This window comes from Ovis aries, chromosome 7 (genome assembly GCF_016772045.2).
Source record: "Ovis aries strain OAR_USU_Benz2616 breed Rambouillet chromosome 7, ARS-UI_Ramb_v3.0, whole genome shotgun sequence".
Taxonomy (NCBI): Eukaryota; Metazoa; Chordata; class Mammalia; order Artiodactyla; family Bovidae; genus Ovis; species Ovis aries.
This window is the reverse complement of record NC_056060.1, coordinates 38266670-38294624: the sequence shown is the minus strand read 5'-3', so window position 1 is coordinate 38294624 and position 27955 is coordinate 38266670. Positions and strand designations below refer to the sequence as shown.

The 27955-nt window shown below is 37.8% G+C and overlaps 1 protein-coding gene and 1 pseudogene across 1 annotated transcript in view; both read left to right on the top strand.

Annotated features, from left to right (window-relative positions):
* MDGA2 (MAM domain containing glycosylphosphatidylinositol anchor 2) overlaps nucleotides 1–27955 on the top strand; it is a 925916-nt gene that overhangs the window by 755933 nt on the left and 142028 nt on the right. The window contains exon 9 of the mRNA XM_042252298.2: nucleotides 21217–21486. Coding sequence (XP_042108232.1) covers nucleotides 21217–21486 — 270 coding nt within the window. The remainder of the gene's footprint in view (nucleotides 1–21216; nucleotides 21487–27955) is intronic.
* Nucleotides 1520–14093, top strand: LOC105612216 (14-3-3 protein epsilon-like; annotated as a pseudogene).

Below are 27955 nucleotides of genomic sequence, written 5' to 3'. Positions count from 1 at the left end.
TGTGTGTGTGTGTGTGTGTGTGTGAAAACATTTAAGTTATTCTGTCTTAGGAAATTTCAATTATACACTACAGTGTCATTTACTGTCATCACAATGTTATATATTAGATCCCCAGATCTTATTCATTTTATACTTGAAAATTGGTATATACTTTTACCAACTTATTTCTTCCATCCCCCAAGCCCTGGCAACCATCTTTTAGCTCTATTTTTATGAGTTTTACCTTTTAAATTATAGATATAAGCATAGTAATAGATATATTCAATTTATAAGTGATATCATGCAATGTTTGTCTTTCTCTCTCTCACTTATTTCCTTTAGCCTTCAAGGTCCTCATGTTGTTCCAAGTGGCAATATTTCCTTTTCTTCTCATGACTGAATAAAATAGTTCATATATTTTGAATATTGAATTCTTATCAGATACGTGGTTTGAAATACTTTCTCCCATTCCTCGGATTGCCTTTTCAGTTTGTTGGTGTTTTGTGTTTGTTTTTTTTTTCTGTTTGTTTGTTTGGCTTTTAAAAAATTGTTTGTTTTCTTCTGTGAAGAACCTTTTTGGTTTGATGTAATTCCACTCATTTGTTTTTGATTTTAGTGTCTTTGCTTTTGGATTCAAATCTAAAAACACATTGCCAAGATCAATGTCAAGGAGTTTACCCACCAAGTTTTGTTCTGGGAGTTTTATGGTTTCAGGACTTATGTTTAAGTCTTTAATCCATTTTGAGTAGATTTTTTTTGCTATCAAGTAAGTCTTCAGGACACAAAAACAACATAGAAAAATAGTTGAGTTTCTATACAGTAACAATGAACTGTCAAGAAAAGGAATTTCAGAAAATAATCCAATTTACAGCATTGAAAAGAATAAAATACTTGGATATAACTTTATCCAAGGAGTTGAAAGATATATACACTGAAAACTATGAGACACTGATGAAATAAATCAAAGAAGATACAAATAAATGAAAAAATATTAATTACTCATGCATTTGAATAATAATGTTATTTGAATAATAAACATTAAGATATCTGTATTGCACAAAACAATCTATAGATTTAATACAATCATAATCAAAATTTCAATGCCAATTTTTACAGAAATAGAAACAACAGTCCTAAAATTTTATGCAACCAAAAAGACTCCAAACAGCCAAAGCAATCTTGAGAAAGAAAAACAAAGCTGGTGTCATTATACTTCTTATATTTAGACTATATTGCAAAGCTATATTAATCAAAACAATACAATATTGGCATAAAAGCAGGCACATAGTTTTACCAAACCAAGCATGTCTACTTGCTGGACATGTGGCAAAGCCATCCTATGGATGCTGGATTTTGGTAAAGGAAAGTACAATGTTTATTGCAGAGTACCAATCAAGGAGAATGGGTAGCCAGGACTCAAGAGACCCGAAATCCCCAATATCTTTTAAAAAGGAGTTTTTAAAGACAGTGTGAGGGAGAAGGTTGCTGGGTGCCTGATAAGCTCATGCACATTTCTCTGATTGGTTGATGGAGAGGTAACATGGAGGTATTTCAGGAATCTCAATGATCAGTTACCTGGCTCCAACCACTTTGGGGTCTACTTACTCATTGTCATCATGCAGTTAACTTCTTTACCTGGTGGAGCATTTAGTATGTGAGAAACAGGTCAAAGATACAGCTCAGAATATTATCTATAGCCCTTGAGGAGGAACTAAAGGTCTTTCATTTTGTTTTGTGGTTAAACTGTTATTATTTGATTTGATCTTGCTTGACTACTTTCTCTGTTTTTGAATTTTCTTTTAAAAATTGACTTTTTGGATTTAAAATATGACTTCTTTGATTAAATTTGATCTTTGGAACGTGGGGAAGGCCTAGAAGCTTTTTTTTTTTTTTTTCTTACAAACAAGAGGCAAGGGACTGTTTCAGCAGGTCCAGTGGAACAGGATTTTGTTGTTGTTCAATTGCTCAGTCATATCTGACTCTTTTCAACCCCATGAACTGCAGCATACCAGGCTTCCCTGTCCTTTACCATCTCCCAGAGCTTGCTCAAACTCATCTCCACTGAGTCAGTGATGCCATCCAACCATCTCATCTTCTGTCATCTCCTTCTCTTCCTGCCTTCAATCTTTCCCAGCATCAGGGTTTTTTCCAATGAGTCAGTTATTCACATCAGATGGCTAAAGTATTGGAGTTTCAGCTTCAGCATCAGTCCTTCCAACGAATATTCAGGCATGATTTCCTTTAGGATTGACTGGTTTGATCTCGCTGTTGTCCAAGGGGCACTTTCAAGAGTCTTCTCCAGCACCATTTGGAGAATGGAGCAGAATAGAGAGCCCAGAAATAAACCCAAGGTAATATGTTCAACTAATCTTTGATAAGGGAACCAAGGATAAGCAATGGAGAAAGAATAGTCTTTTCAATAATGGTATTGGGAAAACTGGAGAACCACATGTGAAACAGTGAAGCTCGAGCCTTATAAGTTTAGTTCAGTCACTCAGTCATGTTGACTTTTAGTGACCCCATGGACTGCAGCACCCCAGGCTTTCCTGTCCATCATCAGCTCCTAGAGCTTGCTCAGACTCATGTCCACCAAGTTGGTGATGCCATTCAACCATCTTATAACATACATAAAAATAAAAATAGAAAAAAAAAATAAAAAATAAGAATAAAATAAAAATAGAAATGTATTTCTCTCCTAGTTTAGAAGACATTTATTATCATCATGAATAATAATGTTTCTAGATCTATTTATACATATATCAAGAATCTAGTTGTGTGAGTTAGAAGGAAAACATTTTGAGTTCCATTTAGATTCTCTTTATGGCTATACTACCTATATGGACAGATGCTAATTCCATTTTATTCATAATTAATATCCCAGAGAAATCCAAATAATTAAATCAATTGTTTTATGACAAACATCCTTTAATTATTTAGAGTTGTTTTGTCACTTTCTTTTACACTTGGGAACATAATAGCTAAATAATAAATAGTATCTATAATCACACAAAGCAAAACTTCCATAAAAGGCTTAAGTACTGAGTGTACTATCATTTTTGTTGTGAGAAAGAAATTGCAGTAATTCTACAGATTAGGCATCATGTGCCTCATGTGAACAATACAAATGTACCAGTATTTTCAGTCACATAACAATAATTCTACACTGTAACTCTGAAATTTTATCCTGCTGAGAAAACTACTTAAAATATGAAGTAATAATTATTAGCAATCTCAAAGTGTTTATGAAAAGAGGCGAATAATAATTTTGTAAAGTGCATCACCAGATCTTTGGGGTTGCTTTCCTGCTAATTATTTACAAATGCTATAGACAATTTTATTTCTAAACCACGTTTTCCAATATTGCCTGCTTCTATGTTCATCTCAATTCAGTTCAGTTCATTCGCTCAGTCGTGTTCAACTCTTTGCGACCCCGTGAATTGCAGCACGCCAGGCCTCCCTGTCCATCACCAACTCCCGGAGTTCACTAAAACTCATGTCCATCAAATCACGGATGCCACCCACCCATCTCCTCCTCTGTCGTCCCCTCTCCTCCTGCCCCCAATCCCTCCCAGCATCAGGGTCTTTTCCAGTGACTCAACTCTTCACATTAGATGGCCAAAATATTGGAGATTCAGCTTTGGCATCAGTCCTTCCAATGAACACCCAGGACTGATCTCTCATAGGATGGACTGGTTGGATCTCCTTGCAATCCAAGGAACTCTCAAGAGTCTTCTCCAACACCACAGTTCAAAAGCATCAATTCTTTGGTGTTCAGTTTTCTTCATAGTCCAACTCTCACATCCATACATGACCACTGGAGAAACCATAGCCTTGACTAGATGAAACTCCGTTGGCAAAGTAATGCCTCTGCTTTTGAATATGCTATCCAGGTTGGTCATAACTTTCCTTCCAAGGAGTAAGCATCTTTTAATTTCATGGCTGCAATCACCATCTGCAGTGATTTTGGATCCCAGAAAAATAAAGCCTGACACTGCTTCCACTGTTTCCCCATCTATTTGCCATGAAGTGATGGGACCAGATGCCATGATCTTCGTTTTCTGAATGTTGAGCTTTAAGCCAACTTTTTCACTCTCCACTTTCACTTTCATCAAGAGGCTTTTTAGTTCCTCTTCACTTTCTGCCATAAGGGTGGTGTCATCTGCATATCTGAGGTTATTGATATTTCTTCCAACAGTCTTAATTCCAGCTTGTGCTTCTTCCAGCCCAGTGTTTCTCATGATGAACCTGCATATAAGTTAAATAATCAGAGTGACAATATACAGCCTGCATGTACTCCTTTTCCTATTTTGAACCAGTTTGTTGTTCCATGTCTAGTTCTAACTGTTGCTTTCTGACCTGCATATAGGTTTCTCAAGAGGCAGGTCAGGAGGTCTGGTATTCCCATCTTTCAGAATTTTCCACAGTTTATTGTGACCCACACAATCAAAGGCTTTGGCATAGTCAATAAAGCAGAAATATATGTTTTTCTGGAACTCTCTTGCTTTTTTGATGATCCAGCAGATGTTGGCAATTTGGTCTCTGGTTCCTCTGCCTTTTGTAAAACCAGCTTGAACATCTGGAAGTTCACAGTTCATGTATTGCTGAAGCCTGGCTTGGAGAATTTTGAGCATTACTTTTCTAGTGTGTGAGATGGGTGCAATTGTGCAGTAGTTTGAGCATTTTTTGGCATTGCCTTTCTTTGGGATTGGAATGAAAACGCCTTTTCCAGTCCTGTGGCCACTGCTGAGTTTTCAAAAGTTGCTGGCATATTGAGTGCAATACTTTCACAGCATCATCCTTCAGGATTTGAAATAGCTCCACTGGAATTCCATCACCTCCACCAGCTTTGTTCGTAGTGATGCTTTCTAAGGCCTACTTGACTTCACATTCCAGGATGTCTGGCTCTAGGTGAGTGATCACACCATCGTGATTATCCGGGTTGTGAAGATCTTTTCTGTACAGTTCTTCTGTGTATTCTTGCCATCTCTTCTTAATATCTTCTGCTTCTGTTAGGTCTCTACCATTTCTGTCCTATATCGAGCCCATCTTTGCATGAAATGTTCCCTTGGTGTCTCCAATTTTCCTGAAGAGATCTCCAGTCCTTCCCATTCTTTTGTTTTCCTCAATTTCTTTGCATTGATCTCTGAGGAAGGCTTTCTTATCTCTCACTGGTATTGTTTGGAACTCTGCATCCAGATGCATGTATCTTTCCTTTTCTCCTTTGCTTTTCACTTCTCTTCTTTTCCCAGCTATTTGTAAGGCCTCCCCAGACAACCATTTTGCTTTTTTGCATGTCTTTCCCATGGAAAAGAAATGGAAAAGCTTCTATGCAAGGCTAACATTATGTTAGAGACTAATTTACAGTTTGCTTTTGGCACTGTTTCCTTAGTCTGCTGTGTTGGAAAGAACATGGACTTTGAAGTCATGTTGTTTTGGGTCTGAAGTCTGTCACCTGGGCTGTGTGGGATGCTTGAGAATATAGCATCTCAGATTTAGTTTCTTCATGTGTAAAATGAAGATAATAATATACATTTTACAAGGTTCCTGTAAGGATTGAATGAGGTAATAAGTATGTGAAAAGTGCTAGCACAGTCATATAGAGTACATTAATGGATAAATGTTAGCTGTTTCACTCTCTATCTTTTCTAGATACATTAGCCAGATCCTAGACTTCTCAGGCATCTTTTTCCAAGTCCATTCTTTATATTTCCCTATTGAATAAATTAGGCTTATTTAAGACTTGACTAGCAATTCTATTCTTTCTGACACCAAGTAAGAGGTGTGTTTTTTAACACCAGTTCTCTGATTCTCTGACATCATCTAGATATCTATAAATCAATTCATTTCTGACACTAACTGCCTAGCATTAGTGTAGAGCCTACAAGCTAAAGGGGTCAGTGCCACAAAACTGCTTTCACTTTAGACATCAGTCACAATTCCCAGTTGTCATTCTAACAAACCAACTACAAATTTGGGAGTTCCCATGACTTGGCAGCTCCTCCCATTTGATAATTTGCTAAAAGGACTCACAGAACTTGAGAAAACACTTTTTCTTAGGCTTCCCAGTTTGTTATAAAGGATACAGCTCAGAAAAGCTATGGAAGAAAAGCTATGACCAACCTAAGCAGCATATTAAAAAGCAGAGACACTACTTTGCCACAAAGGTCCATATAGCCAAAGTTATGGTTTTTCCAGTAGTCATGTATGAATATGAGAGCTGGATGATAAAGAAAGCTGAGCACTGAAGAACTGATGCTTTTGAACTGTGGTGTTTGAGAAGATTCTTGAGAGTCCCTTGGAATGCAAGATCAAACCAGTGAATCCTAAAGGAAATCATGCCTGAATATTCACTGAAGGACTGATACTGAAGCTAAAACTCCAATACTTTGGCCACCTATAGAAAGAACTGACACATTGGAAAACATCCTGATTCTGGGAAAGATTGAAGGTGAGAGGAGAGGGGATGACAGAGGATAAGATAGTTGGATGGCATCACCAATGCGATGAACATGAGTTTGAGTAAGCTCTGGGAGTTGGTGATGGGCAGGGAAGCCTGGCGTGCTGCAGTCCATGGGGTTGCAAAGAGTCAGACACGACAGTGACTGAACAGCAAGAATGATGTTAAGGAAACTGAACTTCGAAAAGATGAATGAAAGTAATCTGTTTATGTCCACTGAGAGACACTAAACATATTTGAACCTAGGCTAATTTACCTTTAAGACAGCCATTTAGATCTGACCACGTGATACACTGAAGCTTTATGTAACTAAACAGATATATGCTCAAAATACCCTTGTTTTATTTTTATCAACCATGCCCAAACTTATAAGATTCTTAGATAACGTTGGGTGAGAGATGATATAATAAGATATTTTTTTAAATGAATAAAAATGACTCCTATTAACATGGAATTTATAGTATCAGTGTAAAGATAATATTGTAATATAGGTAAGTATACACAATTTAATATAATCAATGTGCAGATTCTTAGAAGGCAATAGTAATTGCTGTAAATTGATGGGATATATATCTATATAAAATCTTTGTTCTTCATTCCTGGCCTGGAACCAACCTCCTCCAAAAAGACCACGCCATTGTTGGAAGATTGGAACTTCTGGTCCCACTCCTTGACTTTCAGGGAGAAAAGAAAGATAATAAATCCAAAACAGTGTTCAAACACCAATGCAATTAATTTAATCATTTGGGGGGGGGTTCCTAATCAATAATCCTTGTCACTAGATATAAAACTAGGTGGGGCTTCTCAGGTGGCGCTGGTGGTGAAGAACCTGTCTGCCAATGCAGGAGGTGTAAGCAATATATGGGTTTGATTCCTGGGTCAGGAAGATCCCCTGGAGGAGGTCTTGGCTAACCCACTCCAGTATTCTTGCCTGGGGAATTTCAAGGACAGAGGAGCCTAGTGCGCTACAGTCCACAGGTCAGAAAAGAGCTGGATATGACTGAAGTGACTGAGCATGCAAATATAATACTAGGTACTCGATAGATTCAGCAGAGTGATGCAATGACTGGGAATTTGTAACTTTCTTTATAATAAAGCTAACACAGGAAGCAAATGCAATGGATGATAACATTGTATTATTCACAGGAGGAGAGATGCTTCACTTACTGTTGACCAAGGGTAGACTTTCTTGAGGTAAAAAAATCTAAAACATGAGACTTAGAAATAGTAAAAGAAAGAGTAAAAGGAAAGAATAAAGAAAAGAACAAATTCGGAAGAAAAAACATCGGAGGTTTGTTGTCCAGAAGGGTTTGTCATACAGAAGCAGGAAGAAAACGTGTATTTTTGAAGCACAGTGTTCAAGATGAGAGTAGATGGCTATATGGCCAGACCCAGAACCTGTAGGGCCTGGTAGGCCTGGTTAACAAGCAGGGGTGAGTCAATAAAATGTTCTAAGAAGGCGAATAAAGGAGCTGATTTCTCTTTTAAAAGAATATCGAGAGGGTCAAAAGAAGAAGCATGTTGGCCTGGTTGAAGACTGTTGCAGGACATTTGTGGTGGCTCAGATGGTGAAGAATCCAGCTGCCAATGCAAGAGACCAGGATTCGACCTCTGGGTTGGGAAGATCCACTGGAGAAAGGAATGGCTACCTCCTCTAGTATTCTTGGCATGGGCAGACAAGCCTGGTGGGCTATAGTTCATGGGGTTGCAAATAGTTGGACATGACTGAGCAATTAACACACACGCATAAAAGGTAACACTGGTGGTAGTGAAGACTGAGAGAAATGTACAAACTCCTAATGTATTTTGAAGGTAGAATAAATATAAGTAACCATCTTTTATAATCACAGACAACATTTTTGAACAAATAGCTGTCATTAATGACCTCCACTATTTAACCATCCTCATACATGCCAAAACCCTGTAAACCAGACTATAAATACTTCACAGAAAGTACTTTCACTATAATCATTATGATATTGAATTTGTCAAAAACAGTACATATTTTCAGTATTAATTCCTGACTTGCTAGGATTTGGCACATTTGAATACGTCCTGCTCTTAGAAACATATGACTACTTTAATTTTTGTAACACAACTCTCTGGATCCACATATATCTATGCTAGTTTGTGTTTATTTCTTTTAGGAACTTTTATTTTCCTCAAACTCTGTGATTATATTCAAGAGTAAATTCAAATTTGACATTCTCTATGCCTTTACTATGGGATTCCCAGGTGGTACAGTGGTAAAGAATCAACCTGCCTATATAGGAGACACATGAGACACAGGTTCGATCCCTGGGTCTGGAAGATCCTCTGGAGTAAGAAATGCAACCCACTGCAGTATTCTTGGGTAATATATAAAACTTATTGGAGTATTCAAACTCCAATATACAGAGGAGTTTGGCAGGCTACAGCCCATGGAGACACAGAGTTGGACACAACTAAGCAACTGAACACCCACAGACACACAATGCCTTTGTTAATACTTACCTTGAGATATCTTAACAACACTGTATCCTGCAGTCACTGCTCCATTCTGAAGTTTAGATCCATGGGCTTCCCAGTTGGCTCAGTGGATAAAGAATGCAGGAGATGCAAGAGATGTGGGTTTGATCCCTGAGTCAGGAAGATCCCCTCGAGGAGGAAATAACTGCCCACTCCAGTATTCTTGACTCAGATATCCCATGGACACACCAGCCTGGTGGGCTTCACAAGACTGCATGACTGAGCATGCACACACATTCCTCTTGGTAAAATGAGGCATGCATTTCTGGGCATAAAATAGCCAAAATACTCCATAAACCCTTTCAATGCCAACAACTGAAAATGCTAGGAAATATTCTTAAAATATTCTGAAAGCATTAAAGTGGTTGTTAAAAATGCCATGCCAAATTTATGTGAATATAGTACAGTGAGACTACATTTGTCCTGGGGGCATTTGCTGATACGAGCAAATTTGAACTTCAGTTTTGATGGCATCTTGGGGCAAGAGGAGTAGAACTCCAAACCCAGGGTGTTTCCTGGGGAAGTGTCTACCAATAGAAGTTGGAACTCAAAAGACTGTTCCACAGAATAGCAAGGAGAGATAAGAAAACCTTCTTACATGAACAATGCAAAGATACTGAGGAAAACATTAGAATAGGAAAGACTAGAGATCTCTTCAAGAAAACTGGAGATATCAAGGGAATATTGAAGCAAGGATGGGCACAATAAAGGACAGGAACAATGAGGACCTAACAGAAGCAGAAGCTATTAATAAGAGGTGGCAAGAATGCACAGAACTATACAAAAAAGTCCTAATAACCAGGTTAACCACCATAGTGTGGTCACTCACCTAGAGTCAAGACATCCTGGAGTGTGAAGTTAAGTGGGCCTTAGGAAGCATTACTGCGAACAAAGCTAGTGGAGGTGATGTAATTGCAGCTGAGTTGTTTCAAATCCTAAAAGATGATGCTGTTAAAGTGCTGTACTCAGTATGCCAGCAAATTTGGAAAACTCAGCAGTGGCCACAAAACTGGAAAACATCAATTTTCATTCCAGTCCCAGAGAAGGGACACACCAAAGATTGCTCAAACTACCCTACAATTGTGCTCATTTCACATGTAGCAGAGTAATGCTCAAAATCCTTCAATCTAGGTTTCAGCAGTAAGTGAACTGAGAACTTCCAGATGTACAAACTGGATATCAAAGAGAAGAACTAGAGATCAAATTGCCAATATTTGCTGGATGATAAGAAAGCAAGGGAGTTCCAGAACATCTGCTTCATTGACTGAAGTAAAACCTTTGTGTGGATCACAACCAACTGTGGAAAATTCTTAAAGAGATGGGAATACCAGACCACTTTACCTATCTCCTGAGAAATGTGTATGCAGGTCAAGAAGCAACAGTTAGAACTTAACATGGAACAACAGACTGGTTCAAAACTGAGAAAGGAGTATGACAAGGCTGTATATTGCCACCCTGCTTATTTAACTTATATGCAGAGTACACCATGTGAAATACCAGACTGGATGAATCACAAACTGGAATCAAGATTACTGGGAGAAATATCAACAACCTCAGACATGCAGAAGATACCACTCTAATGCAGAAAGTGAAGAGGAACTAAAGAGCCTGTTGATGAGGATGAAAGAGGAGAATGAAAAAGCTGTCTTCAAATTCAGCATTGAAAAAGTAAGATCATGGCATCTGGTTCCATCACTACATGGCAAATAAAAGAGGAAAAAATGGAAGCAGTGACAGATTTTATTTTCTTGGGCTCCAAAATCATGGTAGATGATGACAGCAGCCATGAAATGGCTTTTAAGACACTTGCACCTTGAAAGGAAAGCTATGACAAACATAGATGGTGGTTTAAAAAGCAGAAAGATGACTTTACTGACAAAGATTCACACTGTCAAAACTATGGTTTTTCCAGTAGTCATGTATAGATGTGAGAGTTGGACCAATAAGGATGAGAGCCAAAAAATTGATGCTTTGAAATCATGGTGCCGGAGAAGACTTCTGAGAATTCCTTGTATAGTAAGGAGGTCAAATCAGTCAACCCAAAGGAAATCAACCCTAAATATTCGTTGGAAGGACTGATGCTGAAGCTGATGTTCCAGTACTTTGTCTACTTAATGGGAAGAACCGACTCATTGAAAAAGACCCTGATGCTGGGAAAGATTGAAGGCAAAAGGAGAAGGAGGTGGCAAAGGATGAAATGGTCAGATAGCAACTCCAAATCAATGGACATGAATTTGAGCAAACTCTAGGGGATAGTGGAAGACAGAGGAGCTTGACATGTTATAGTCCATGGGGTCACAAAGAGTGTCACACAGCTTAGTCACTGAACAACAACGAGATATTGATGCTAAGAGCTGCCTGTGGACATGGATCTCTGGAGGAGGAAGGCATCATCTTTGGCATGAAATATTCTCATAAATATTTTTAAAGGACAATGAGTGGCACAGAGTTAAAATTAACAAAGAATACACATAAACAAGATGCCCTGAGAGAAAGTTAAGAGAAAATCTATCTCAACACTGAAATTAGAAACATCAGACAGTTTAAAACAATTACTTAGTTTTAAATAAAACAAAGTAATAAAAGGCAAGTCTTACTACCTTTGCAGGTCATGAAAATGTACTAAAACATTGGTATAAAAGTATACCAAAGAACTACACATATTGATAATTAGTTATTAATAACTAATAACTGATGTAATAACATGATGGATGAGTTTAGCTGATTAAGCAGAGCCAAAAAAAAAAATCAGTGACTGAATTAGCTCAGAGAATTTATTCATAATGCAATGCAGAAACCTCAAATGGAGCATTTGGAATTGAGATTGAGAGACATGGAAGACGGAATAAAAATGATCTTCAAGAAGAGTACAAAGAAAAACATACAGGGGTTATTTGAAGAGCTTACAATGAGAATTTTCCAAAACTTTCCTAGATGAAAGTCATCAAACATAAATCAAGAGATTTAAGAAGCCCAATATATCCAAACTAAACATAGAAAGGAGCCTATACCTAGAAACATTTTACTGAAGCTTTAGAACATCAAAAACAAAAAAGATTGGCAAAGTAGCTGGAGGAAAAAAAAGGCATTCATTTCTCTTCATTTCATTCATTTCAAAGTGTGAGATGTTGAGCTTACTTCTCTACAGCAATAATGGCCTTCTGAAGACAGTGGAATTATATCCTGATGTGCTGGAAAAAAATTACTGCCAACATGTAATCCAATATACACAAGGAAAATGTCTTTTAAGAATGAAATTTAAAATATATTTTTAGAAAATAAAGATCAGAAAGTTCACTGAAGATAATTCTATATGATATACTTTAGGCAAAAGGAAAGTGATCATAGATTTGGAAGGTCTATAATGAAAGAAGGCATTAAGGGCAAATAAGGCTTTCCTGATAGCTCAGTTGGTAAAGAATCCTCCTATAGTACAGGAGACCCCAGTTGGATTCCTGGGCCGGGAATATCCCCTGGAGAAGGGATGGGCTACCCACTCAAGTATTCCTGGGCTTCCCTTGTGGCTCAGCTGGTAAAGAATCCATGCATTTAGGAGACCGAGGTTCGATCTTCGGGATGGGAAGATCCCCTGGGGAGGGAAAGGCTACCCACTGCAATATTCTGGCCTGGAGAATTCCAAGAACTGTATAGTCCATGGGGTCGCAAAGAGTTGGACAGACTGAGTGACTTTCACTTAACTTACCTTACTATAAGCTAGCGTATATATGGGTAATTTAAAAAATAGTACAGGTTTAAGGTTATGATAATATTCAGTAAATGTAAAATCAAGGCTCAGTAACATATGTCAGAATCGGATTTAAAGGAGCAACGTGTTCTAAGATTCTTATTTTAAGAGGATGGTAAAGATATTGATATTTTTAGATAACTTAAGTATGTATGTTGCATGCTTTAAGACAATCAACAAAATAATAGAAACTTTTAAAGTCCCAATGAATATCAGAAAAAGGGTTACAATAAAGATATCATCCATTAATATAAAAAAGACAAAGAAAGGACACACAAAAAAGAGAAATTATGACATGAAAAGGAACACTTATACCCAACTATATCAATATACTAAATGAATAAAGCAAAGTGTTCTGGGTAAAATAAAAATATTGTCAGACTTTTTTGAAAAAAAAAAAGAATATAACTATGTGCTGTTTATTTTTTTATATTGAATGATTCATTTTTATTACATATAATGTTAAACACATGTATATACAGAGGAAATATTAGCAAGCCTATGTGCTGTTTAAAAGAAGTGCTTGATTTTTGATGCCTGGACATTGAGTGAGAGACTGAAGGTCCCAGACGCTATTGCCCTGCACTTCCGTCTATCACGTAAAGCCTGCCTGACCCACTGCTGTTATGGGTGATGGGAGGATCTGGTGTACCAGGCAGAGCTGGCCAAGCCAGCTGAGTGATAGGATGAAACGGTGGAATCCATGAAGAAAGAAGCAGGATTGGATGTGGAGTTGACAGTTGAATAAAGAAATTTCTCATCTGTTGCATGTGAAAATGCTACTGGAGCTAAGAGAGCTTCCTGGAGAATAATTGGCAGCACTGAACAGAAAGAAGAAAACAAGAGAGGTAAAGGCAAACTCAAAATGATTCGGGAATAGTGGCAAATAGTTGGGGCTAAACTAATCTGTTGTGACATTCTGGATGTACTGAACAAACCCCTCATTCCAGCAGCTAACACTGGCAAGTCCAAGATTTCCTATTATAAAATGAAAGGGGACTACCTGGAAATGAGAAAAAGGAGGCTATGGAGAATAACTTAGTGGCTTTAAAGCTCCTAGTGATATTGCAGTAACAGAACTTCCACCGACACATACCATTTGCTTAGGTCTTGCTCTCAATTTCCCTGTATTCTACTATGAAATTCTTAATTCCCTCAAACCGTGCCTGCAGGTTGGCAAAAGCAGCTTTTGATGATGCAGTCGCAGAACTGTATATGTTGAGTGAATAAAACTATAAAAACTACATTTACCATGCAATTATTATTAAAGATGGAGAAGCCGATGGCACCCCACTCCAGTACTCTTGCCTGGAAAATCCCATGGACGGAGGAGCCTGGTGGGCTGCAGTCCATGGGGTGGTGAAGTCTTACACAACTGAGCGACTTCACTTTCACTTTTCACTTTCATGCATTAGAGAAGGAAATGGCAACCCACTCCAGTGTTCTTGCCTGGAGAATCCCAGGGGTGGGGGGAGCCTGGTGGGCTGCCGTCTATGGGGTCGCACAGAGTCAGACATGACTGAAGCGACTTAGCAGTAGCAGTAGCAGTACTATGTAATAATCTGGCACTGTGGACTTCAGACATCAGGGTGATGGTAAAGAGCAGAATAAAGAAGTGTAAGGATGTGTAAGATGAAAATCAGTGAGACATAAAAGGCAACAAGAGAAATCACCTCTGAACACTCCACACTCCTCATCCCACCCTTCTAGGAAATCCACCAACGGTCACTGAGAACCACCAAATCTGACTTTTTACCTTCAGTCTAAGAATTTAGGCTCCTGCCTTATTTGGTTTGTTGTTGTTGTTATTTTATTTTTTTGTTTTGTTTTTATTTTTTAATATAAATTTATTTGTTTTAATCAGAGGTTAATTACTCTACAATATTGTATTGGTTTTGCCATACATCAACATGAATCTGCCACAGGTATACACGTGTTCCCCATCCTGAACCCCCCTCTCTCCTCCCTCCCCGTACCATCCCTCTGGGTCATCTCAGTACACCAGCCCCAAGCATCCAGTATCATGAATCGAACCTGGACTGGTGATTCGTTTTATATATGATATTATAAACGATTTTCAAAAGTTCTTACAGGCAAGAGTGAATTTCTGTGGATTTCACTGGTCCCAAGCATTAGGTTCTTTAAAACACTAACAAGACTGCATAGGAGCCTTTTCGGCATTACTGTATTGTCTCCTGCCAGATATGGCAACAGTGCCATTAGGAATGAAAGTTACATTTGAAAACCATATGACTTTCAGGTGATGCAAGCATGTAAGAGACAGGTAAATCACACTGTAGAGATGTGTGTGGCATCATTTTCCTTTTAACTGATCATTCAAGTTAAACTTTATGCCAATGTTTAAAATTAATTGGATATTAGCTGGAGGTGATTCAAGGTTGTTTGGGGGGGGGGTTGTTGTAATGGTTTTGCTATTAAAAAAAAAGGATTTCAAACTCTGCTGAAATATTGCTAAAAAGCATGGTTCTAGTAACAGGTCAACAATCCTTGGCTGCTTATCCTTGCCTAATTTTACTCTCCCTTCGAAGCAAGTTATTAAAGGTAGTATGGAAAAGCCTGCATCCATGTTCAGTTCTTTCTTTCTTCTACCCTCTTCACCCTCCATTCACCGCCCTGCCTCCTTTGCTAACTCAACCTCTTGTTCAATATGTGTATCTTGTAGGGAATTTGTAATACTAGATATGTATCTGACTGGGGCCACAACTACAGAATTTGTATTGTTCTTACTGATACATGGCATGGATTAACATTAAACTTAAAACAAACCTGAATTTAAATGCCAAACATTATCACACCTCTATCCTTTATCCTTCTAAGATAAAATCTCTACTCTAAATGTAAAATAAATAAAAATATAAAAATATTAGAGATGCTTGTACAATATAAGGTTACTGAAAGTGCAAAATAGTTTTAAGGGGCCAGATCTGATAGACAGAGTCCCTGATGAACTATGGATGGAAGTTCATGACATTTCAAGGGGACAGAAATCAAGATCATCCTCAAGAAAAAGAAATGCAAAAAAAAAAAAAAAAAAAACAAACCCAAAAAAAACGGCTGTCTGAGGAGGCCTTACAAATAGCTGTGAAAAGAAGAGAAGCCAAAAACTATGGAGAAAAGGAAAGATATACCCATTTGAATACAGAGTTCCAAAGAAAAGCAAGGAGACATAAGAATGCCTTCCTCAATGATCAATGCAAAGAAATAGAAGAAAACAATAGAATGGGAAAGACTAGAGACCTCTTTAAGAAAATTAGAGATGCAAACAGAACATTTCATGCAAAGATGGGCCCGATAAAGGACAAAAATGGTATGGACCTAACAGAAGCAGAAGATATTAAGAAGAGGTGGCAAGAATATACAAAAGAACTATACAAAAAGATCTTCACCACCCAGATAATCACAATGGTGTGATCACTCACCTAGAGCCAGACATCCTGGAATGTGAAGTCAAGTGGGCCCTAGGAAGCATCATTACAAACAAATCTAGTGGAGGTGATGGAATTCCAGTTGAGCTAATTCAAATCCTGAAAGATGATGCTGTGAAAGTGCTGCAATCAATATGCCAGCAACATTGAAAAAAATCAGTAATGGCCACAGGACTGTATAAGGTCAGTTTGCATTCCAACCCCAAAGAAGGCAAGGTCAGTTCAGTTCAGTTCAGTTCAAATGCTCAGTCGTTTCCGACTCTTTTTGACCCCATGAATCGCAGCACGCCAGGCCTCCCTGTCCATCACCAACTCCCGGAGTTCACTCAGACTCACGGCCATCGAGTCAGTGATGCCATCCAGCCATCTCATCCTCTGTTGCCCCCTTCTCCACCTGCCCCCAATCCTTCCCAGCATCAGAGTCTTTTCCAATGAGTCAACTCTTCGCATGAGGTGGCCAAAGTATTGGAGTTTCAGCTTCAGCATCAGTCCTTCCAAAGAAATCCCAGGGCTGATCTCCTTCAGAATGGACTGATTGATTCTCCTTGTAGTCCAAGGGACTCTCAGAGTCATCTCCAACACCACAGTTCAAAAGCATCAATTCTCCAGTGCTCGGCTTTCTTCACAGTCCAACACTCACATCCATACATGACCACTGGAAAACCATAGCCTTGGCTAAACGGACCTTTGATAGCAAAGTAATGTCTCTGCTTTTCAATATGCTATCTAGGTTGGTCATAAATTTTCTTCCAAGGAGTAAGCATCTTTAATTTCATGGCTGCAGTTTGGAGCCCCAAAATATAAAGCCTGACACTGTTTCCACTGTTTCCCCATCTATTTCCCATGAAGTGATGGGACCAGATGCCATGATCTTCATTTTCTGAATGTTGAGCTTTAAGCCAACTTTTTCACTCTCCACTTTCACTTTCATCAAGAGGCTTTTTAGTTCCTCTTCAATTTCTGCCAAAAGGGTGGTGTCATCTGCATATCTGAGGTTATTGAGATTTCTCCTGGCAATCTTGATTCCAGCTTGTGCTGCTTCTAGCCCAGCATTTCTCATGATGTACTCTGCATAGTTAAATGAGAAGAGTGACAACATACAGTCTTAGCACACTCTTTTTCCTATTTGGAACCAGTCTGTTGTTCCATATCCAGTTCTAACTGTTGCTTCCTGACCTGCATACATATTTCTCAAGAGGCAGGTCAAGTGGTCTGGTATTCCCATCTCTTTCAGAATTTCCCACAGTTTATTGTGATCCATACAGTCAAAGGCTTTGGCATAGTCAATAAAGCAGAAATAGATGTTTTTCTGGAACTCTCTTAACTACTGCACAATTCCTCTCATCTCACACGCTAGTAAAGCTCAAAATTCTCCAAGCCAGGCTTCAGCAATACATGAACCGTGAACTTCCAGATGTTCAAGCTGGTTTTAGAAAAGGCAGAGGAATCAGAGATCAAATTGCCAACATCTGCTGGATCATGGAAAAAGTGAGTGAGTTCCAGAAAAACATGTATTTCTGCTTTACTGACTATGCAAAAGCCTTTGACTGTGTGGATCACAATAAACTGTGGAAAATTCTGAAAGAGATGGGAATACAGACCACTTGACCTGCCTCTTGAGAAATCTGTATGCAGGTCAGGAAGCAAGAGTTAGAACTGGACATAGAACAGACTGGTTCCAAATAGGAAAAGGAGTATGTCAAGGCTGTATATTGTCACCCTGCTTATTTAACTTCTATGCAGAGTACATCATGAGAAACACTGGACTGGAAGAAACACAAGCTAGAATCAAGATTGCTGGGAGAAATATCAATAACCTCAGATATGCAGATGATACCACCCTTATGGCAGAAAATGAAGAGGAACTAAAAAGCCTCTTGATGAAAGTGAAAGTGGAGAGTGAAAAAGTTGGCTTAAAGCCCGACATTCAGAAAACGAAGATCATGGCATCTGGTGCCATCACTTCATGGGAAATAGATGGGGAAACAGTGGAAATAGTGTCAGACTTCATTTTTTTGGGCTCCAAAATCACTGCAGATGGTGACTGCAGCCATGAAATTAAAAGACACTTACTCCTTTTAAGAAAAGTTATGACCAACCTGGATAGCATATTGAAAAGCAAAGGCATTACTTTGCCAACAAAGGTCCGTCTAGTCAAGGCTATGGTTTTTCCTGTGGTCATGTATGGAAGTGAGAGTTGGACTGTGAAGAAAGCTGAGTGCCGAAGAATTGATGCTTTTGAACTGTGGTGTTGGAGATGACTCTTGAGAGTCTCTTGGGCTGCAAGGAGAATCAACCAGTCCATTCTGAAGGAGATCAGTCCTGGGATTTCTTTGGAAGGAATGATGCTAAAGCTGAAACTCCAGTACTTTGGCCACCTCATGCGAAGAGTTGACTCATTGGAAAAGACTGTGATGCTGGGAGGGATTAGGGGCAGGAGGAGAAGGGGACGACAGAGGATGAGATGGCTGGATGGCACCACGGACTCGATGGATGTGAGTCTGAGTGAACTCCGGGAGTTGGTGATGGACAGGGAGGCCTGGCATGCTGCAATTAATGGGGTTGCAAAAAGTCAGACACGACTGAGCGACTGAACTGAACTGAACTGTGCAACTAATACATGCACAAATCTGACATGTCTATCAAGTTTCAAACTACCTTTCCTTTATTCCCCATCTTCATCTCATCCCCATCATTGTCTAAGGCGTCATTTATGGTCCTATGACACTACTTTAGTTCAAGTCTTTCTTTGAGTTTCTTCTCTTCAAGGTTCACACTCCTCCTATCTGCCACACAATCTTCCTAAAAGATTGGTTTACTCATATAAAACTTTCATTTAAAACTTTTTAAAGGTCTTAAATACCAATTGGATAAAATTCAAAATCTATAAAATGATATTCAAGGATCCATGGCAATCTCTGCTTATTTTTTTTTCATTTTTATTTCCTCCCAAACTCTCATGCACCTTTTGCACACTCATTATACTATTATAACTTATACTTCCCTGAACACCCCCTCCTCCCTGTCTCCTCCTTACCTTTGTACCTACTTATCCTCTTATCTGCAGTGTCCTCTCCTGTTGTTTACCCACATGACAATTTCCTATACATCCTGAGAGATACAGTTCAAGTATCACATTCCTTGCCTGATCAGTCCTCATGGTGTTATTCACTTCTTCACTTTCTACCATAGAATATTTTTTCCTTCCAATTTTTAAATTAGCTATTCAAATCTTTATCTATTGTATTAAGCCATAAACTGTATGCAGAGAGGATTTTTTCTTGTTCATTTTTTCTATTCTTAGCGTTTGCATAAGGAAGACTCAAAAGTTAAACTTATTAATAAAATTAAAATTGATATGGTAGCTTAAACATATTTGTTGAAAGAAGCAAGAAGGGTCAGTCAGTAGACTAGTTGTGAGAAAGGAGAGCAATGCTATAAAAAGTAGATGGATTAACACATAAAGAATATCAAATGGTGCATTTGGTGTGATAGTCCTAAAACCTTTTAGCATCTTCAAGGAAGGGTTTTCTGGGTAGAGCTGTCCAGCATTGATACAGTGAAACTCAGGAGGGTGTCATACACTGTAGTCAAGGATACGGTTGTGTTGCACAGAGCAGTTCTGCCTGCAGAAAACACTGATTGGTCATACCTAATTTCCTTTATTAAATGAATCATGGCATCAGATCCCAGAAAATAAGTATTATTTATTATGACCATTGGGAGTCATCAAGTAAAGGCCTGTATTTTGCCTGACCTGAATGACGGGAGAAGGGCGTCACACATTTTGGAAATCTTTCCGTCAGAAACAAAAAGATTAGGTATCTAATGCAGCAAGTTTCAATTGTATAGGGAAAAAATTCCCGATTACGCCAAATCAATGAACCATTGCAGTGGGTTGAAATCCATATCCACCTGTAGCATAATTTTGTTTGCTTACACATGAATATTATAAATTGCTGTCACATTCTTTCTGACCAAATAATTTAGAAAATAAATTTATATACTTGTGTTACCCATATTATTCAATACTTGGTATCCAGAATCCTAAGGACTGATCTTCATATGGGATAATTAGAATTTGCTTACATGAACCAGTGGCTTCATCTGCTGCAGAATTTCATGCTAATATGGATACTCTGTGTTTATACCTAGAACATCATTTGGTTGCTAACAGTATAAACCAGAGCTTCCTTGGTGACTCAGACAGTAAAGAATCTACTTTAAATGCAGGAGACATGGGTTCAATCTCTGGGTCAGGAAGATCCCCTGGAGAAGGGAATCGCAACCCACTCCAGTATTCTTTCCTGGAGAATTCCATCCAGAGAGGAGCCTGGTGGGCTGTAATCCCTGGGGTTGCAAAGAGTCAGACATGACTGAGTGACTAAGCACAATGCACTGTGAACCAAACACGCTGATGACAGTTTTTTTCTGGGAAGCAGCTAGAAAGAAAGAAAAAAAAAAAAAAGCTCTTCTAGATTCAGCTGAGGCTTCCCAGGCCTCTCAGTGGTAAAGAACCTGCCTGCCAGTGCAGGAGCTACAGGAGACCTTGGTTCAATACCTGGGTCTGGAAGATCTCCTGAAGGAGGACATGGCAACCTGTTGCAGTAGTCTTGCTGCGAAAATCCCATGAACAGAGGATCCTGGCAGATTACAGTCCATGATGTCACAAAGAGTCAGACATGACTGAGAGACTAAGCACAGACACACACACCTGCAAATGCTATTTTAAGGCAATTAATCCTACTCACTGCCTACACTCAGGAATTATGTTTCCCTACCCAGGCCCTGGAGAAGGAAATGGCAACCCACTCCAGCACTCTTGCCTGGAAAATCCCATGGATGGAGGAGCGTGGTAGGCTACAGTCCACCGGGTCGCAAAGAGTTGGACACGACTGAGCGACTTCACTTTCACTTTCACCCAAGCCAAAATCTCCTAGCCTAAATATGTTCTCCACCTATCTAATAATAGTCCTTTCCTTTGGCTAGATGTATTCTTGAAAATAGCTTCTCATAGTAAGAGTAGCCACTGGCTTATTGCCAATCACCCGCTTTATCTGTTATAATATCTTTTTCTACAGATCCTCCTGCTGTGGAACCAGCATTTCTGGAAATCCGGCAAGGACAAGACCGAAGTGTCACTATGAGCTGCAGGGTCCTAAGAGCCTATCCAATACGGGTGCTGACCTATGAGTGGCGCTTGGGCAACAAATTATTGCGGACGGGTCAGTTTGACTCTCAAGAATACACAGAATACCCAGTGAAGAGTCTTTCCAATGAGAACTATGGGGTTTATAATTGTAGCATCATAAATGAAGCTGGAGCAGGGAGATGCAGCTTTCTTGTTACAGGTAAGGTGCTGAATATTTTGCCTTTTTTTTTTTTTTTAGATCATAGGAGCTTAGGCTCTTGTAAGAATGAAAGCATTTTGCAAATCCATGGAGCATATTATGAACAGCTTGCCTGTTCTATTTAGAGTGTCTACTCATTTATTTTCAAGGCAAGTCTACTTCAGTAGTTAAGATAGTTTATGTGCCTATAAAATAGGACAGAAGCTTATGTGAATTTGAATAGATTTGGTGATGAGGTTGGTTATTTTGAATATCACAGTAATAAAGTGGCAAATCTTAACCAGCTTTTTTTTTTAGATCAAATTGCAAATATTAACACGTATTTTTTCTGCAAGTCTAAAAGCCCTTGCAATCCATTATCTTTGCTGGTTTTAAGAGTGCTTTCTTTTTCTTGTTTATTTATTAACTCAATGTGTGGTGAATGTACATTTTATCATTGGCTTACAATTGGATCACAGATATTCAAAGGGAAATCAATATAGTTGTATTTGGTATATAATGAATTGAGAAAATTACCGCCTTTGATGTCATTATATTTTACTGTATTTAAAGAGATAGTAAATCTGTGTTAAATTATATATATATATTTATTTATTTAAATTATTTTTGTAATCTAAATCTCTTATTTTTGAGCTAGGGTTTAGGCGTATCTTAAAAGAATATACTCCTTTACATTATTATTTTGTTCTAGATAAAGTTTGTTATAACAGTTACAGTGTTTATGCTACTAAAAGAAGAAACTGGATGTTATATGTAAAGCAATCATAAAAATTATGATTAAAATGTTTCAGACTTAATTAAATCTTGTTCATTGGTAATATAAACTCTTATTAATGAGTTCTTACTCATAAGAGAATTTTCTAATATGGATTGCCTTGGGACATTTAACTTCCTGGAATAGAATATTAGGCATTAATAGGTAAAATGTAATTGACTAAGCAAAGAATATGAAGACATCCTCTCCACTGGAGCTTACCACCTCTTGGTTTTGCAATCTCTTTTATTAACGTTCAGTTGAACTTAAGTCTTTTCTACTGTAATTCTTCCAGTGAATTGTTAAAATGAAAAAATCTCTAGGACTGATACTTACATGATAATCTAATTTTTATCCCTAGGAATATTTAAAAGGGTAAAAGAATGTAATGTATTACTCTAGAGGTAATTTAAATGGCATGATATACTTTCATTCCTTATTTGTATATTCCAAAAAAATAAGAATCTTCAAAAGCAATTATTTTTCACATATTGGTACAAATGGAACACTTTACTTCCTTCCATTATCCCTCCAAAATAAAAATACCCCATAAAATTAACTAAACTCCTTTCTCCAATCCTTTTCAGCTTTATACACATTCTGCTTTTCTTTGGTGACACTATTTTCTAACTTGGACTATATTAAATTATGCACCTCTGTGAGATTTTCATTGTTCTTTATTATATGATCCAAATCCTATTTCTTGAGCTAGAAGACAAGCTGAGACTGAAAGAAACACTAGCTCCATTCTCCCATCCCAGATTCATGGGGTGCAATAAGTAGATTTCAATAGCTGCAGAAAGGAATAAACCTGTTGTGGATTGCCCCATGGAGGGAGAGAAAATAACCCCAGGCATTAATTTGTTTCCAGTGTGCATTTTTCAGTCTTCAGGTCAGCTTCATTTTTTTCAAGATCTCCACATAAAATCTAACAAAGTTTTGAAGAAGAGAAAAGGAAATGATTGAATCCCAAATACAGTATAATTCCAGAAAATATATAAAGAAATTAATGCATCCGTAGAATCAGACATCTGGAAGAAACTTTGAAAGGCCTTTTACTTTTTCTACTAGAACATAGCATAAATTAGTAGTACTATGAATTAGTATATAATATAGAATTAGTAGTAATTCCCCACAATTCAAAACTCTTTGAAGCTGTGCAGAAGAGAACTAGGAAATATAATATATGCAAGGCTGCATGCATTCATTGTGCGTATGTTCTTTACCCAAAACACCAATCATTGAAGACAGTTCTCTTTCCTTCCTTGAGGCCCAGATTAACTAAGAAACATTTAAAATTTTATCGTTAGAACTATTTTACCAAATTTAAGAATCAGACTTCCACTTGCTTGTCGTGAATATCATGTAGTCACCTGAAAGTGAGTTTGATCTGACTGTACATCAAAATGTATAGAACTGAGCACAAAGGCAATGGCAGCCGCATGTCTGTATGTATTTTAGTTCCTGGGAGAGCTCAAAAGTTCAGGCCTGTTGTCTTCATATATATCATGAGTATGTGATGTGTGTCAGTGTTCAGGGGTAGGAGAGGAGGGTTTTCTTTACCGAGAAGTCAGACAGGGTGTGAGAATATTTTCCTGGAAAGGAAAACAAGAAAGTAAGCAAAGGTATTTTAGGAAGAATGACCGCCCCCCCAGCTTGTAATCCACTATCTATGTTAGGAAATATTAATTATAATATTACAACATACTGTGCAATTCATTTATTTTATTTTCTAGTATTGTTATAGTGAACTTAAGCCTGGTGTGTGTTTGTTTGTTTTTGTGGTTTAAGCATTTGTGTTCTATAGCAATAACCCAAACACCATTTTATCATATTTTTCTAGTAGAGAATTTTTACAAGTTCTAGAAATAAATGTGGAATTTTAATTTATTAGAATAAATCCACTTTTAAATGTGAAATTCTGAGTATATATGTATAAATACATAGACCTAAGTATTTTTATATTAATAGATAGTTCTGCACTATTCAGCATGTCACTCCACTGGAGCATGGATTTCACTTTCTCACAGGTCCAAATGCGCCAAACTAACATTTGGAAAAAAAAGTTTTAAATACTCCAAAATATGTAGGCACATTCATTATATTATAGATATAAGTGAATAATATGCTAGGTTAGATCATGGCACAAAGCTTGATCCAGAAAAGAAAACCAGGAAATCTAGGATGATGAAACAGATGGCCAAGATGAATGATTAGATGGAAGGACTCTTACTGAATATCATTTCTTTATTAGGAAAAAATGAGGATAAAACAATAGTTTGAGGTGAAAATATGTAGTGGGCTGAATAGTGTCCTGTGTATATACTCAGTTGCTTCAGTTGTTTCAGACTCTTTGCCACCAATGGACTGTAGCCCACCTGGCTCCTCTATCTGTGGGATTCTCTAGGCAAGAATACTACAGTGGGTTACCATGCCTTCCTCCATGGGATCTTCCTGACCCAGGAATCAAATCCATGTCTCTTATGTCTCCTGCATTGCCAGGCGGGTTCTTTACCACTAGTGCCAGCGAGGAAGCCCAAATAGTGTCCCTCAAGAAAGTAAGTCTATGTCCTAATCCCTAAAACCTGTGAATATCCCTTTACATGGTAATGCATGATTAATTTAAAGATTTTGAGACAAGCACCTTTTCCTGGATGGTTGATGTTGGTCTTAAATGCAATGATGTGTACCTTAAAAGTAAGGCATAGGGAATTTTGAGAGAGGAGAAGGCAATGTGAGTACAGAGGCAGGGATGCAGTTAAACCAGTGTTTCGATAAACTCCTTTCTTTAAAATGCTTCAAGTTAAATAGAACTGCTTTGCCAGATATCCTCAACTCTGATACCTTACTCAGGCTAAACCCCTGCACAATAGGCATAGAAACTTCTCACAGCTCAGAAAAGTTATAAACAGTGGTTGCTTTTACCTCCTAAAGAGCTAACTGAAACAAAGCTATAACTGCTAAAGCCTGGGAGGAAAAGTACCTTGGGAGGTTGCATCGCCCCCTGCATCTGTCACTGATGTTGGTTTAAGCTATACATTGGTAAAGACCCCTAAGGGATGCTTCAAGATTGAAATGTTATGCCTATTATATAATAAAGTGAAGATAAGATGTCTGCAGCTGCTTGATTACATAGGATAACAGATGAGAGAATCTGTTGGCAGATTCTGTTGAAATGCCCAGGTTTAATGAAGATGCACTTTGACTTCCTTGAATATGAAAAACTAGGCTATCTGAATTAAAATGCATAGCAACCCACTCCAGTATTCTTGCCTGGGACATCCCATGAATAAAGGAGACTGACAGGCTATACAGTTCATGGGGTTGCAAAGAGTCGGACATAACTTAGTAACTAAACAATAATGACAACAATTGATTTATAAAATTTTAAATTACCTATGTCTTTTAAATTATTTAGTGATTGAGATGGTAGTTCTAAACTATCCCATAAGCATATTTCTTTCCTTTAACAAATTTGTTTCTGACAATATGTATCTATTGAAATTTTATGGATGTTAGTAAATTAAGACTTAAAAGCAGATTGGACAAGGAAATGAATCGAATTTTTCTGTTTACTTCTTTTAATTAGTTACTTGAATAAAATGTGGAAGCTTTCATGTGACAGTATATACATGGGTACTTATTAAACTATATTTTAAGTCAGTTAAAGTAAAAGCAGAATAACATGGTTGTCAATTATAGCCCAGAAGCAAAAACAGAATGTCTTTATAACTTCCAGAGGGTATATATACACAGTTACATATGCTGAAACTTGTGAATCATTTAAGATTCAATCAATGAAGACAGTTTTAAGTTCTATTAAATGAAAAATACTAAAACAGTGGTGTTCTTTTCAACAGGTAACATTAGGTATACTACTAAAAATTTTTATTGCATAACTACAAATTATAATTTAGCATGAAACAACCATTATTGTCCCTACTGAATTTCTTTGCAATCTGACAAATATTTAAGTTATTTACTATGTACCTACTGACTGTCAGGTACTAGATTATATCAGAAGTAAAACAATGAATATCCTCATCTCAAAATCTTTCCCCTAGCATGTATATTTCTGAGTCTTGTCATTTTTATATTTTCATAGTACTCTATAGCCACCATTTTCTTTTTAACCCTATTGCTCCTGTTAGCCTTATATTCTCTTATCTAAGATATTATGTCCTCTCTATATATTTTTACTGCTAGCTGAATTTTTAATCTTTATCTCTTTCAATCTATTTTCTATACTACTGGGCTTTATTTTTCCAGAAAATAGATCTTATTCTTAGTGATAAATGTTTGTGGCTTATAGGTGAAATGCAAACTCATTTTCATGGATCTTTAAACCATTCATTAATATCCTTTAAAAAGTTTATCGTTTCTCCTTCAATCCTATCAATTACTTTAAATTCCAGTCAAACTAGATTCTGCTGCCATCTGCTAAGTTACATAATTTCAGGACTCTGCGCCTTGTTCACATGATACTTTATTCTAAAATACTAGCTCTTTGTGTATTCCTCTACTAGAGTTGTGATGACTTTTTTTTTTACCTTTAAAATGATTATATTGACCTTTACTCCTCAGCCAAATATAGAAATGTAGGCTGTAATAATATATTATTTTACAATTTACAAATAAATTATATATGTTAATATTTATTGAGTATCTGAAAGTATCCGTAAAACTCCGAGTATGGCATCACCAACCGAATGCACATGAATTTGAGCAAACTCCAGGAGATAGTAAAAGACAGAGGAGGCTGGTGTGCTGCAGTCCTTGAGATCACAAAGAGTCAGACTTAGGGACTGAACAATGAAACCAAGATTTAAACAGAATAGAAAATTATTTCATTAAGGTTAAAACCTGGAAGTATTATTTCAGAAACTAACGTAGTAGCTCTGTCCCACAAAGTCCTCAGGGGTCCAGGTTTCTTCCATCTTTCTACTTGACCATCATCCATAGATGGCACATCTCATAGCTTTAACAGCTACTTAAGTGGCTACATCTTCTACTAGCATCTTCTAGCATGTAGAATATGCTTCTACATCTCAGCATATTCCTTCTCCGCCCCCCCCACCTCTTTTTAATGATGCTACCCAGTAATGTTTTTTATTATTATTATATTTATCTTTTCTGCTTACATATCATTGTTCAGTTGCTCAATCTTGTCTAACTCTTTGTGATCCATTGACTGTAGCCCATGAGGCTCCTTTGTGCATGGGATTCCCCAGACAAGAATACTGGAATGGATTGTCATTTTCTTCTCCACTGCATCTCATTCAGTTCAGTTCGGTTCAGTAGCTCAGTCTTGTCCGACTCTTTGCAACCCCATGAACTGCAGCATGCCAGGCCTCTCTGTCCATCACCAACTCCCGGAGTCCACCCAAACCCATGTCCATTGAGTCGGTGATGCCATCCAACCATCTCATCCTCTGTTGTCCCCTTATCCTCCTGCCCTCAATCTTTCCCAGCATCGGGGTCTTTTCCAGTGAGTCAGCTCTTTGTATTAGTTGGCCAAAGGATTGGTGTTTCAGCTTCAACATCAGTCCTTCCAATGAACACCCAGGACTGATCTCCTTTAGGTTGGACTGGTTGGATCTCCTTGCAGTCCAAGGGACTCTCAGGAGTCTTCTCCAGCAGCACAGTTCAGAAGCATCACTTCTTCGGCACTCAGCTTTCTTTATAGTCCAAATCTCACATCCATACATGACCACT